Consider the following 16,272-nt stretch of genomic DNA (forward strand, 5'->3'; position numbering starts at 1 on the left):
AGCTTGTGACGCATTGTGAGCTCCTGTATCTGCTATTTTTTTTAAAATTGATTTTAGTTAGTGTTACCAAATACTTTTTTTTATATACATCGATTAAATCAATTAAGTCAATTAACTGTTGCACCCCTAGACAAGATTATTTTAGAATCAGCAGGAAAATGTCTTTCATTTGGCTGAATTCCAAGTGCACACACACAGACACGCACACACACAGACACAACATGAATAAATATTACATGGTTGCCAACAATATTGCCTATACTGAATCCCAAACCACAAGCACAGTGTGTGTGTGTGGGGGGGGGGGGGAGGAGGCATGTTCACGCCAACTGCGTTAACATCAGCTTGTTCAACTCCATTAACGTACACACACAATTGCCCAGAATTCCACACTGCACTTTGGTGACAAATTGAAATGAAGCAAATCAATTCCCATATCTAATCTTAAAGGGAAAATATAATAACCAGAGAGGCGCTGGGCCCACAAACACCTCCTAGGTGGGTAGCTTCTGCATTCAAAGCGGGGGTTTCCACTCCCAGTCCTGGGGACCCAGACTTCACACTAGCTTTCTACCCAGTGGGTCTCACAACCTGTGTGTTGGGGTCCCCACATGATTTTGAGGGGTCCCCAGATGATTTGCTTTCATGTGCAACGTGAAATCGTTTTCTCACTCAACAGTAAACAAACCAACATATCCTACTATAATTCTAGTAACCTCTGTCTGTAGTGGTGAGTAGGTGAGTAGGTGAAGCTACCCGGTTCTCCTCAGTGGCTGGAGCAATTGCTCTGATTTTGCACACAGCCATTGACCATTACCATCTGAACTTAACTGCGAAGCCCGTTTTTCAATTTCATCAAATCTCAGCTTCTTATTAGCGTTTATGTGTCAAACAATGTCGCCTCCCGGGTTGCCAGATCATGTGCGCATATCCCCCCACGGATGCGTCGACCGGGTATGGTCTAGTACAGTATAAGTGTTATAGGGTATCTGCACATTTCTAAAGTGACAATTTAAGGACTTTTAGACCTTTTTAATACTTGATAAAAAAAAAAGTATACTCTTGACGTTGTAATAGAATTACAACGTCAAAAGTGGTTAATAAAGTCTAGAGTAATAGGATAAACGATTTAAGCCATAAGGAAACCTCTTACTCTTCATCAGGAAAAAGCTAATCTCTCAAGAACAGATTCCGACCTGCGGTGGAATCTGTCGGAGCGGTTCGTCCTAACCAGTGCGCATTGGATACAAGTGGGCGTGCCTTCAGATCAGGAAGTGGGCCGCGCTTTACCCAATCAAATGTAGTGGGCGGGATTCACGTGTCCATCCACCATGATCCACCCTCCCCCCCTCGAAACTAGCCGAAACTAATTTAACAATAGCGTCCTCGGAGCGGACAAAACCACGGAAAGATATTCACATTTTAAATTACTCTTTCATCATAGAAACAAGTGGGCTTATAACCAAAACCATCCATGTTCTCTGGGAGAAGTGGTGTTAGTGTTCCGTGTAGAAATATTGTTAGTGGGAATGAAAACATGGTCGCACCAACCGGAAGTGATGCGCTATAGGCAGACATGAAACCGGTGTTTCCCTGCGCTCTAGTCTAACATTATACTCCTGCCAGACTCCACAGAATATCAGAAAAGCAGAGGTCGCTGTTTTTCATTTTCTGTGGGGTCTGGCTACGCGAGACTAGGAAAAAGCTGATCTTCAAGCTCACAACTCATTGCATCGCGACCTGTTGTGAGCTTGTAGATTTGTATTTAGGTGCAACGCTGTTGCATGACGAATTATGAATGAGGCTTTACTCTCTGCATCTCTGACATGACACATGTGATCCGGCTCTGTGCTGGTCCAACACAGTCAGTAGCTACACAATGTTGTGACATACTAGTCTAGAGCTAGAGATTTCATTTGACTAGTTGAGTGTAATGTAAGTACTACTAAGTAGGTATCATTTGGTTCTTGAATTGGGGTCCGGGGACCCCCAGAGGCCCTTGAGAAGGTTCTAGCGTCCCCAACAAAATGTGCTAAATTAACGGCAAATTCAGTTTAATCACTTTAACCCTACATACACCACTATTGAAAATAGTCGATCCCACAAGCTCACTATGTGTCTATCTTGAGAAGATTTGGATTTATTTTAAATATTTTTTACATTCTATGTCTAAGGGGGGGTATGAGGCCAAATACATATCAATTTGGGGGTCCTTGGCATGAAAAAGTTTGAGAACCACTGATTTAGGCCACAAACAAGACTTAACAGATCATGTCAGAGAAACGGCTCCCGTTTGAGGGCACTGCTTTTTTTTGGACTGGACTGTCTAAACACACATCTGTCACTCAGAAATTAGCTGAAACACCCATCCTGTGTTACTTAATACCCATCCAGTTATATCCTCTGAACCCAGGTTCATTTTGTCACACGGTAAATTAACACTCAGGATTTTGCTGTGTAGCAACAACTTTATATTATCTACAACTTTAAATAAGGTCTTTGTGTGTGTGTGTGTGTGTGTGTGTGTGTGTGTGTGTGTGTGTGTGTGTGTGTGTGTGTGTGTGTGTGTGTGTGTGTGTGTGTGTGTGTGTGTGTGTGTGTGTGTGTGTGTGTGTGTGTGTGTGTGTGTGTGTGTGTGTGTGTGTGTGTGTGTGAGTGTGTGTGTGTGTGTGTGTGTGCGTGTGTTTCTTCTTCTTTAGCAGAGTCCAGAGCCATAATCTTTCAGCCCAAGTCCTAAACCTAAGGATTTGACCGCTTAAATCCTATATAGTTTGTGGAATGGGGTCCCCCCGAGGGGTCTATACTTGGCCTACAAGCATAGACCTACAAGCTCACAACAACGCTGTCATGCTGCGACACGTTGTGTAGACATTGACGTAGACGTGACATTTTTGCCAAAAATGTTTGTCTACTTTCTCCGATTGTTTGCCTATTATGGCATGCTCAGATAGGGACATGTGGTTAATAATAATAATAATTGTATTTGTATTGCACTTTTCATTCACATGGAATCTCAGAGTGCTACATAGTCAAAAGCATGACATCAATCAATCACAAAAGGTTAAAGGTCTTTTACAGACATTTTGAGACAACGCATACAGGTTTGTCCAGAGGTATACCAACAGCTATGACCAACACTACAGTCGTTTTCATGACACTTGCAAGTCCAAGTCATGGTATTTATTCCTTTAAAACCTTGAAAAATTAGTTTTCTGGCCCGGAAGGCTGGCGTAGCGGCCCGGGCACCTAGGCTACTAATGCCTGCCGACCTTTTGCCGCGTGTCACTCCCCATCTCTGTCTCTTCATTTCCTGTCATGTCTACGGTTTACTATCAATAAAAGGCAGAAAAAGCCAAAAAAACATATATATATTTTTTTAATGAAAAATCTGCAAGAACAACACGCATCGCAACGCGTTGTGAGCTTGTAGATCGGCTATTTTCAAATAGCCTACGTATAAAATAGGGCTAAAGTGGTTGATGTATGTTTTATAACTAATAATTCATATCTGTAACTAGTAACTAAAGTTTTCATATAATTGTAGTGGAGTAAAAGTACAATATTTGCCTCTGAGATGTAGTGGAGTAGAAGTAAAAGTGTAGACAATTGGAAATACTCAGTTTTGGACATATGAGGTTTCCCCTCCGACAGAGACGCTATGTTAGCGCCATGCTGATCCAAGCCACAACACAATTGATACAATTGATGTTTCTGATCTGCATTGCTTAGCAAAAGGCATCCATGTGTGATGACCCTGATGTATGAGAGGCCTATTAACCCATTAAGACCGGGAACACATGTGTGTCATTTTAAGATTTATTTGGCTATTCAAAAATAGCAGATATACAGATACTTGTAGATCGGCTATTTTTGTGCAAATCTTTGAATATATGTATATATTTAAAGCGAATATTTGTAACTCAAATCTTTGCTTCTGGGGCGGGTCCCTGGAACAGAACATTTTGAGATGGGGGGGTCCGCGGCCAAATACGTATCTAAAAATGTTTTCTAAATCCTGACAGTATGTTGCTATATTAGTGGTGTTCCAACTTTTCCACGTCAAGGACCATCCAAAATGTGTATGTATTTGGCCGTGGACCCCCATCTCAAAATATGTTGTTCCAGGGACACCCCAAATCTCTTTGCCGAAAAATAGCCAACCTATAAGCTCATGACACGTTGCTGCAACGTGACGTGTTGTGAACGTGTAGATTGGCTATTTTAACAGGATCTTTGCCTATTTCCACTCGACGTTCGCCTATTATGACAGAATAGGGATGCTAGTGTGGTAAAAACTTGGTTAACTTTTTTTATTTTATACCAATGATAGAGAGTCACAAGGAAATGTTTTATCTTTCCTACGCTTTGTTGGCATTTATTTCTATATATCTTCAGAATTTTTACTTCCACTGTGATGAAAGAAAAATATCGTCTCTGTCGGGTGGAAACCTCCAATGTCCAAAATGGTTACTTTTCAGGATTCAAATAAAGAAATAGCAAAAGTAGCAGATCTACAAGCTCAAAACCGTGAGCTTGAAGATCTGCCTCTTTTTATGCTTTTGTGTGACGCTGTAGTATGAAAAAAAACACAAATAGTTCAAATATGGAGATAAGTGGTTTCTGCCTGACAGCCACGATATAAGAATAAATAAATAAATGCAATTTTCTCTTTCCCCTTAGTTATTTAGGATCCAAGCAGATGTTTGAAATAAAGCAGGTAATTACTGGGGGCGAAGAAAAACAAAAAAAGCTAAGATAATAAATTAGAAAAGAATACACAGCTACAGGGAAATAAGAGGCACTAAAGTTCTGTATGTGATAACTTAATTCTGAATCAGAATAATCCAAAAGTCGATTCTTAATTGTTATTTTTGTAACTTTTGAAATGAAAGCAACACACTCCAAAACGTAATAAGGATACAGTCATATTTCTGGTGATCAGATTACATCAGAAATAATAATAGTGTCATAATAGTGACTATAAGAAAATTGATTGCAGGGAGTGATATTAAATTCTAGTGATTGTGCATCGAGCTCCTTGAAAAATAATAATACTATTATTAAATCATGCCATTCCACTCATGGTGATAATCAAGATTATAACAGCATTAGCCCATTAAAACCGGGAAAGCATTTGTCATTTTAGATTTTTATATTGCCTATTCAAAAATAGCAGATATACAAGCTCACAGTGCCGCACTGCGAGCTCGTTGATCTGCTATGTTTGAAAAATCCTAACAGTGTGAGAACTACTGATTTCAAAGGCATTTGTAGAATCAGCCTCAGGTCGTATGGGTTAGAGTGCTAAATTTGCTGCAAAAATCATGATCAGGGATCAGTTCTTACCTGTCGTGATCATCGGGTTATAAAAGCATCATGGCTGACTCCTGGGCTTGGCATCAGCTCCGGCGACCCGGCCCGGCACGGGAACACAAACGCTCCCAACAGTCCAACAGCACACAGTCCAACAGCACCGCTCCGATGCCAGCGCCACGTTACTCCACACGCTAACGGGAACCAGAGACCGCGCAGCCACTGGGACGCACGGGGGGACGCAGCAGACAAGCAGGCACTAGCCTCGCACCATTTCTCTGTTTAGGTCAAGTTAACTCCACACAGTACCATGAACATCGTAGGGGAAAGAAACCAAAAAAAAAAAAACGTGTCTGGTTTTGTATTCCACACAGGTCAAGTCTGTTAACTGTGGGTTTTTTTTTAGGGTTAATGGCTCGGACAGAGAGGGCACGTGAGGAGATCAAAACCAGATCAAATATAATATCGTAGGTCCGTCCCGTTATTTTTGTATCCTGGCAGCCCTGGCGTTAGCCGTCCAGTCTTGTTCACATGGTTCTGTTAACAGGTCCGGGGTCAGGATTTCCAAGACGCTGCCATCACCGTAGCAACCTGGTAAAAAAGACACAACACAAATTAGAGTAGTAGTAGTGGAAATGGCAGAAGTCTACAGCTTAAGTTGCTAAAAAAAACGACTTCCATAGATTGTAGAACCCTGAAATGTTGTTAAAGGCCTTTTTGATCCTACACAAACCTTAAAAGAGACAAGTCAGACTTCTGCATATTTCGCACATCTGCCGTGCTTCACGGAAGAGTAAATAAGTATGAATGCATACAGAATACATTATATATTTGTACTGTATGAATGTTTTCCCTCTTTTCCATCTTTGTGCATAAATGAACAAATACATAACATGTGAGCAATAAACACGAGACAGCTCTCCTGACATCCTGATGACTGACATGGTCCCCCACGTACAGAATGTTGTTCCAACCACACACCAGGCACTAGACAACGGCAAAATGGCTTCAATGAGGAAAAGTCCACCAATTCTCAATTCATTTTGAACCACTTAAGCCCCATTTTCAAAATCTTCAGAAATGTCTGTATTCTTCTCAAAAATAGATCCACCCCACCTGCTCACAAAATGACACCAGAGTGAAATTTGTACATTCATTTTTTAGAATCGCCTGAAATATATTTTTAGGGGCTATCCAACCCCATGGATTTATTTTTTTTAAAGCCTATTTTATGATGGTTTATTTATAAAACATCATAACCACATTATTTTCTAAAGTAATTTGAACTTTTGTATGAGCGAGAGGCAAGCACTTAAAGCAAATACTCGGTTTATGTGCGAATGCCTTCATACGTGTGTGTGTGTGTGTGTGTGTGTGTGTGTGTGTGTGTGTGTGTGTGTGTGTGTGTGTGTGTGTGTGTGTGTGTGTGTGTGTGTGTGTGTGTGTGTGTGTGTGTGTGTGTGTTTACAGAACTAGCATGTATTGTATGGTCTTATAACCTGTTTAAACAGTGTAACAGATGTAACAAACACATTAGTAGCAGACTAGTAGAGTGTTCATTAGGAGGAAAAAAAATCTTTTGTCTTTTGAAATCAACCTCTCATCAGCTCAGTACTCCCCCTCCATACACTACACAATAGACACAGTACAGTTACAAGATGTCGGCAATAGAAAACGACACAGTACCGTTAAGTTACGTTGTCAATAATGCCGAGTTACAAGTAGCAGTGGAGCACAACAACACTTGCGATTGATAGGACTCTTCCAAACTCTTCTTTACACTTGAGTTTACATGACTGTGTTTTAACACCGTTCTCTGTCCGCAGGGGGACCAGGTCAGCCTCTAATCAGTAAATTTCCAGGACTCAATTGTTGTTACACATCAGGAAGTTTCCAGCAGGCTGTGGCAACGCTTGTGGACTTCATTTTCTTTATTCAGTAATTCTAGTCTTAACAGGAACACTCTCTCTCTCTTTCCCTCTCTCTCTCTCTCTCTCTGCTGCTCTGTTCCCCCTTTTGTTGCCCCAACCGCAAAAATCACCCCACCCTCTATCCCTACCACCCTTCACTGTGTCTCTCTCTGTGCCACCCTCTCTCCCTTTTTCCATCCATCTTGCCTCTCTCCTTCTCTCTCTCTCTCTCTCTCTCTTACTCGCCACAAATCTAAATCTGAGTCTGTATTTATACAAAGCAAGTTTCCTTTGGTCACTACGACAGCGTGTGTGCATTTGTGTGTTTGAGCGCATGCCCGTGGATAAGAGAATTGGCTAGAAGTCTACATGTGCACACACACACACACACACACACACACACACACACACACACACACACACACACACACACACACACACACACACACACACACACACACACACACACACACACACACACACACACACACACACACACACACACACACACACACACACACACACACACACACACACACACACACACACACACACACACGTGCGCGCTGAAGAGCAGAGTCTATATTTGGAGGTTTGTTCTGGATAACTCATAGAACCAGTGTTATCTGGAGTATGACTTTATTGGCCTTGAAGCTGACAAATTAACACTTGCCACATATGCTGCACGTTAATGTGAGTCTTCCAGGCTTCTGGTGGTTTATTGTTTTGGACACAGTCACCTCTATCAGCGCGTTCACGGCGGGAGATTACAATGGGCCCGATGTTCCTCTGTTTAGACAGCACTACTGTCTCCGTGTGGTCCTCGCCACATTTCCCAAATTTACCGTCTGGGCTCCGAGGACACCCAGTCGGAACAACTGCCCCATGTCAGCAATGAGATATCCACAGTTTAGGAAAAACGACGCCTACTCTTACAATATCACTGCTGTCATGAAAGCAAACAACATTATGAGTTACTATTAGAACTGTGAGTCATGCCGGGGACCCTCCCATCTCCTGAGACCTCGCCTTACCAAACAGCTATGTTTCTGTGGGCAGAAATCGTCTACGGCCCCCGACAAATACTGACCCGATTGAACTTGCAGGTAGCAAAAAGTTGTTTGACGAAATGGAAATGTGGCGTTTGGAGGGGAACGAGTTGCACTCGCGCAAAAAAAAAAAGTCCCAAGGCAACCTTCCTTCAGTCTTCCCAATCCATCATTATGGAGATGAACTTTAATGGAGTTATCTGTCTTATCGCTGAGAGAACATTAACGATACCAGCTCTAGTGAAAGGTCGCTGTTATGCACTCCGTGCTTACACACACATATACACACACAAGCTTTTAGCTATAAACGCTGTGATATTATATTTCACACAGTTACGCCCTCTCCATGCACATACACACACATACAGTAAACTCAGCTACACATCTCCATGCACAGACACAAACACACATACAATAACAGTATATGCACACAGCTACAGTACACAACCGAACCCCATGTCCAGACCGACACATACTGTACTGTAGTACAGTATAAACAACGCTGTTTGACAATGCTACCTGCTGTTAAATTAGTAATCAGGTAATTGCATGCTGTAGGTAGTGTAGGCATGTGTTGGAAAAAAAGAAAGAGGAAAGAAGACTAATTGATGGAAAGGGGTGAATTGTGATTAACGTATTAGTAGTAAATAAGACAGAGAGAGACAGAGAAAATGTGTTTCTATTAAAGAATGAAAACATTTTCCCATTCGAACTGTGATTCAATCTGCTGGATTCTCTCTCTCTCTCTCTCTCTCTCTCTCTCTCTCTCTCATTTTCTTCACCATCTCCTTTCTCTCTTCCCTTGCTACCTCGTCTCTCTTTCCTTCTCTAGTTCTCTCCTCCCATCTCTCCATCCACTCCTCTAATTTTCCCCCCTCTCTCCTTTCTTCCGTCCGTTTCCCCCTTTTCTATATCTCTTTCTCCCGCTGTCTCTCAAGTCTTTCTCTCTCCTCTATCCATCATCAACCCTTCTCCCATATCTTTCCTGTGTCTGTTTTCCTAACTGCCATTGTGGTTCAAGTGCCCCCCCTCCCTCCCTTCCTTCCCTACCAGTTCCTCCTTCCCTTTAACCCCCCCCCCCCTCAAAAAAAGTACGTGTGTGGTCCAGTCCGGGTATAGACCATTACATTGTCCCAGACAGGTTGGACTGCGGCACTAGCCGGCAGACAAGAGAGGGGGGGGGGGGGGGGGGGCTGGAGAGAGCGGAGGGGTTCCGAGGGAATGTTTGTTTTTCTGTTTCCAATTTGGTCCGGCCCGAGGAACTCCACACACTCCGCTCCGTCTCAAACACACCATTCATGACGGCCTGACGTACATGGTTGCACACGCTCGCGATCACGCCGCGCGCACTCGCGCGCACACTCACACACACTTCCATGTAAGCAGGCCCGCAATTCCAAGTGCACACGTAAGCATGATGGGTGATCCCATTGACACCCAAGCACCTACACACACACACACACACACACACACACACACACACACACACACAACGTTCCTTCTCGATCACTTTCTTCATGCGACATCCACCCGATGGATTTATCACCGCTCTCATCTTTTATTGTTTTCTGATTTGTTATTGTTATTGCTGTTTTGAATGTCATGGTGGTCAAACTAATTACACTCATTTTCCCCTCATCTTTCATCCATTTTTCTCCCCCCCCCCCTCCTCGCCCGTAGTCTCAGAGAAAATGATTGTCTTTGAAAAGGGCCCTTTTTGATGTCTCTGTGCCTTTTCAGATGTTGTGTACACAGACTTTAGTTCCACGTTCCGCCAATTACAACACACAGAGAACATTGTTTCGCCTACGACTAAACACCATATGAAAATTATTATTTTTACTTGTAGTCATGCTTTTACGTTTTCAATAGACGACGCTTGATTTACGCATGTTGTAACATGTTTATCCTATACGGATATAGACGGAATCGACGGGACCAAAGGTTGTCTTTATGATTTGTTTCAGTGCATCTTTGAATAACATGCTTAGTTCCCCATTCCGCCCATTAAGAGCGCAGAAACCACGTTGTTTCGTATTCAGCTAAGCTCAGCGGCTATATATGAAAACAATCGCTTGACTATTTATATTCTAAATTCACTCAGCCTGATTTTCCTATGTTGTCACCGATGTTTCTAAAGGGACAGGCAGATAAGCAGGTAGATTGGGTGTTCTTAAGAGGTTGTTTTTATATCCGTCTGTACGTGTTTTGGACGTTGTGCACACAAAAGTTTAGTTTGGCGTCCGACCAACGAATTAGAGCGCCGGCATAGTCGTCACAACCGCTCCGACTTACGAAAACAAAACATTGTTTGACTTCCTCGGTCGACCACATCTGAAAATTATTATTTGGGTTATTTTCATTGTTTGTATTCCAAATACACAAAGCGAGCAGTGTAATTAAGACCAAAAAAAAAGGAATATTTACATTTGCTGCTATCATTTAAAAACATTGTTCGCTGAAGCTCTCCCTCGCTTTCATGCTGGGGCGTCGTCATTTTTTTTCAACCACTCAAAGTAGCATGTTTGAGTTACGTTTTGTGTGAAACGACAGAACAGCCCCCATGATTACCCCAGTGAGATACGACGGGCAGAAAAGCTTTTGGGTCCATCCTCTTTTATTTGTTGTTGACTCATCTCCCATTATACAACACAGATTTAACATCAAAAACATGAATATGAGTCAAAGGAACAGGCAAACAGAATGAGACTAATGAGTAGCAGACTGTCCTCATTCCTTCCTTCCTTAAAAAAAAAAAAAAAGGCTCAGAAATTACCAGAAGCCCTCAACAATTCTGAAATGACCCTGAAATTGGCATTACGGGTGCAAAACAAGGATAGAGAGGGGGGGGGCTAGTACAGATTGTCGCACACAGTGTCAGAGTTCTTATATTGATAAGATGTTTGGGATTTTCTTTTACTTCTCTCGACGCATGATGCCAACGTCTCTTGATGGCCAGTGCTTTTTGTGGTTTCACCACTTAAACCATACTTTGTTTGAGCGGGGTATAAACCCCCAGGGGTTTATACTTGGTCCCCTCTTTTTTTTTTTCTCTCTACACCAAATATCTTGACTGAAAATAGCCTTTCTACCAGCACACAACACATCGCAATTTTCGCTTATTGAGCCATGTCCAGGATAGGGATGCTAGGGTTCATGTGGTTAAAGAACAACTATCACTTTCATCCTGTGGAAGAGTATGTTCACTCCCAATGGAGAGTGTCCTAAAAGTGTACATACAAATGTATTTGTATTTACTTTGAATTCCAACCTGCATTCCCCCCATACAACCAAATCTACACGGTCTGTGTCCATAATGTGGTTTGTAAGTGATCACCAGCAGACTGTAGAGGATGAAAGGCAATAAGTACTGTGTACCAATGACTGACAGTTTTGTTAATGTGACATAGGAATAGAAATGGCAAAAGCCATTATTCACAATGCAGGTTTTATAAAAGAAAAACGATAAAAATGCTTATTTCACAGACCAGATGTCCCCAATTTGATACGTTATATCATACATTATCAGTGGTCTGTCTTGATCCCCATGTCATAACAACATAAATCAAATGGAGAGGTAAAGTGAACAGAATTATCATACAATATTAGTGATATGGAAATTGGAAACCAGCAGTATTATTGTAGTCAGATAGTAATCCAAGAGAAAACAACAACAGAAGACAAAGCTGAAGCTGCAATTCGTAACTTTTTTTACCACGGATATGAACCCAGGCCTCCTTCGCAGGTGCTAAAATGTTTTAGTTATTTCGTTATTTAATACTGTATACTGGTTTATTTTTCCTAAGCCCGTTAAAACCGGGAAGGCATCTGTGTCATTTAAAATTTTAGCTACAGTATCTGTACCGTCTCTGTCGGTTGGAAACCTCATATGGCGAAAACTGTTACTTTTCAGGATTCAAATTCAGAAATGGCAAAAGTAGCAAATCTACAAGCTCAAAATGCGTCGCTTCGTGCCGCGTTTTGAGCTTGTAGATTTGATGCTTTTGTGTGACACTGTAGGATGGTGTGTAAGTAGGGCGTAAATTTACGGAAAAAAAAGTTAAAATAAGTACATAGGAGGTTTCAGCTCGACAGCAACGATATATAGCAACATACGTTTTTTTTCCTCAGAAAACTGTTAGGATTTAGAAGGCATTTGTAGAATCGGCCTCAGGTCTTAATGGGTTAAGACGCTAAGACGTCGTAGAAGCTTATTTGTAAAGTTCAAATCATGAATGAGACTGCAGTAGGAAACAAGTGGCTACGTAGTTCACCAGCCTGACTGTGACTAAGCTTCACCGCAACCAGGACGCACGTCCATCACAAGTCAATAATAGGAGACACACTGTGCTTACACTGGTAGCAGGAGGCGTAATGGAAGGAACTGGTAGCTGCATAGATCAACACGTTGATTGTTGACTCTCACCTCGCTGTCTTTTCCCCAAAATACGGAAAACAAACTTCAACTTTGCCAGCCGCGCACACACACACACACACACACACACACACACCTTGCCCTGCCCTGTGTGTATGTGTTTCTTGGTTTGGTCTGTCCCCCTGTCTGGGTAAGCTCAAACATTACGTCAGTCACACACATACACACGCACGCACACACACACACACACGCCATACACAGACTGATGTACACCTATACAAGACTATACACAAACTACATACTCAATCACACACTTGCTGTCTCTCTCTCTCTCTCTCACACACACACACACACACACACACTTTCCGCTCCTGGAGAATCGGACGTTTCCTGTGAGCACCCGGCCCGACGGGAGAAAATGTCTGGACAGACTTGACACACACACACACACACACACAGAGACACCACGGAACATTTTCAGCCCACAATGTTGACTTTATAGTCCATTCCAGAGCCCTCGATTGCAGTGAGTTGGCCCACTGAAGCAGCATTCACTTGTTAAACACGACCGGGAAGCACATGCAAATGTTATGCTTCATCTATACTCCCTCATACGCCGGTGTTGAGTGCAGAAAATAGCCGATCTGCAAGCTCTTGGCGTGTCGTGTGCGACGCGTTGTGAGCTTATAAGATCGGGCAAGTTCACAAGGGACAACTAAGTATACGTGATCAGGCTTTACGAGAAACCACAGGTGTCAATGAAGGTAGGGCTGAATTCACCTTCAAATCAAACAGACCCAAAACAAAGTGCCATCACAACGTTCTCCAAGTGTTCTCTTTAATACAGAATCGTCATTTCAATGGTAAAATGTCTGTTTTGATACCATTACAAGGCTGTGGAAATTCCACAAAGCAGTTCTATCAGACTGATGCAATGGAATGAAGGACTGACCGCCATATGCTTCCCATGTCTCCTTTAATACAATCCCAAATGCTCCGCTATCAGACTTATTTAGCGAGGTACTGGACACCTAAGGGCCATATGCGTCCCTGGGATGAACTGAGAAATGTTTCCCTCAATTGCAACCTGATAAAATACTAGCAAAAAGTCATTTGGTGACCGAATGTCTACAAGCCATATGCTTCCTTGGGAAGAACAGGCTGGATTCTTTCTTTTTTTTACCAATAAAATTTGATAAGGGTCAAGTTAGAAAACTCAATATGACTGCAGTGAAATGGTGACAATCTATGAAACACTACTCAGTCCCTGTATCGCTCACTGCAGAACTGTTTGACTATGGCGGCCATACTAACAGTGCTGTTGAAAAATAGTTTAGTGTTTTGCAATGTGAAAACATTATATATATTTTATATTGTTTCTAAAGCCTCACTATGTAACATTCGTTTTAATGAATAAAATGTAATTTGGTCCAATCTGTATGGTAGAGTATGTTAATACAATAAAAAATGGGGTGGTTATATTTTGTCTCCCTGCTCTTCTATTGAGACATTTAGATTGTGTCAATGGTCATGTAGGATCTGACACAAATTTATAGTCAAGATTAAATGTATCCCCTGAGCAAGCAGGCCGGCTCTATTAGCTCAATGGTAAAAAAAAATCTACCCTTAAGCAGGAAACCAGGCTCAAGTCCAGGGTAGAAGAGGAAAGTTACATAGTGCTGCTTTAAATGCAAAATAAATATTTAATAATCATTCGGCTGCGAATCGGAATTATAGACAACTTTATGCTTCATTTTTTAGGCAAAGTAACTACAACCCTTAAGTAAGCTATTACTGCTGAGTTGCAGTTAAATAAGGTCTCACGCGACTGGCTCATGCAATCATAAGCGGGTAAATCTGTGACAATCTACGATTAGTCTCATTTCCAAACAAGCTTGGTAGTTCTGGGTTGTTGTTTTTTTTCTTCCAGACTATCCATGCTGTTTTTCACTCTCTTTCTTTTACATTCAGACTGTGTTGTTTTGAACATCTTTTTTTCTTTTAAAATCCATTCCTCGTCAAGAAGTTATCCCTCCATCCCACACACAGCCAGATGTCTCCCAGGACTTGGCATATTCCAAAAAGACCCATTTTAATCCAAAGAGAGTTTTCATAATGCACTGTGGTGGCCCCAATCTTCTGTTCCTACTGACAACTGTTCTTTTTATAAATATATATTTATATCATTTTTCTGCCCCCTCGCCCACTGATCTGCTAAGATGAGACCTTGTCTCTCACTCTGCATCTCTTCCACCTCTCTCTACTTTACTCCGTGTCCTATTTTCTCCTCTGCATGGCCATCTCTCTCTCGCTCCCATCGTCCATTGATCTGCTGCGAATGCTGCGTTCTACTTTTAGAACACTTGGATAGGCTTTGCTTCACGAGGCCGTATATACACAGTACGCACAGCTGGTGATATTATCGCATCGGTGAAATATATATCCCATGAACACACTGGAAGAATACAGCACAAGGAGCCTTTGTTTTTTGTATCATTTAAAACATGAGCGACACCTACAGTACTCCACTAAGGCCGTTTAAAAAGGTAATGCATTTTCTGTTTACTAAAGAGCTGGAGAGTCAGGGAGACCCCCATTTCTGAACAAACACTCTATAGCAAAGAGTATCAGAATATAGAGCAATTTAACGCTTATTTTAACAAAAAAAAATAGTTCACACCATGAGGAGGAACACTGGTTGTATCGCATCCTTTCAAGAGATGTACAGTATGGAACTAACTGTCTGGTGAGGAAGATTAGGAGTAGTTGAATTATCTAACAGCATGCCTTTTTACATAATTTTTTTGCACTGGCATTGAAGCCCTCCCTTGAGACTAGAAAGAGAACAAAGATGAGAGTCAGAGAGCAATAAAGATAAGGGGGGGAAGACAAACTAGAGGAGAAGAGAGCAAGAGAGAGGCTAAAATTAGAAAACGGTGTGAGAGAGAGAGAAAGAGAGAGAGAGAGGGGAGCGGGGGTCACACTGCTAGGTGAAATGGTCTTCTAAAAGAGAAGAGACAAGTTGTGAGTGAATAACGAAAAAGTCCAAAAGCCGTGTTGGAGAACAAACGCTGTGCTCCCTGCTGTTCTATTACACACACACACACACACACACACACACACACCCCCACCCCCCCCCACACACACACACACACACACACACACACACACACACACACACACACACACACACACACACACACACACACACACACACACACACACACACACACACACACACACACACACACACACACACACACACACACACACACACACACACACACACACACACACACACACACACAGCCCCAAAGTAAATTCAACTGTCAGCCGTAAAGTTTGCAGCTATGGCAAGTGTTGTCTCAGCCCCCTCCTCTCTCTCTCTCTCTCTCCTCCTTCTCCTCTCACTCCCTTTGTCTACACAAACCACTTCCTTTTAACACCCCCCCCACCCCCCACACACACACGTTCCACACATTTCCATACATTTTGGGAAACGTTCTCATTTTGCCCTCTTCAGTCCACTATCAGTCCGTTTCTCTTTCCTCACTCATTACCTACCTACAATGTACATCTATCCCCTTCCTCCTGTTCCCTCTCTCTTTCTCTAACCCCTTCCCCC

The 16,272-nt window shown here is 42.3% G+C and overlaps 1 protein-coding gene across 4 annotated transcripts in view; it reads right to left on the bottom strand.

Annotated features, from left to right (window-relative positions):
• Positions 1–16,272, bottom strand: part of trps1 (trichorhinophalangeal syndrome I) — a 179,489-nt gene that overhangs the window by 145,395 nt on the left and 17,822 nt on the right. For all 4 annotated transcript variants that reach the window (XM_084081050.1, XM_084081051.1, XM_084081048.1 and 1 more), the window contains exon 2: positions 5,347–5,904. In XM_084081050.1, the coding sequence (XP_083937176.1) occupies positions 5,347–5,359 (13 nt within the window). In that variant the 5' untranslated portion in view covers positions 5,360–5,904. The remainder of the gene's footprint in view (positions 1–5,346; positions 5,905–16,272) is intronic.

The sequence above is a fragment of the Gymnoscopelus microlampas genome, assembly GCF_963454915.1.
Source record: "Gymnoscopelus microlampas genome assembly, chromosome: 15".
NCBI classification, from domain to species: domain Eukaryota; kingdom Metazoa; phylum Chordata; class Actinopteri; order Myctophiformes; family Myctophidae; genus Gymnoscopelus; species Gymnoscopelus microlampas.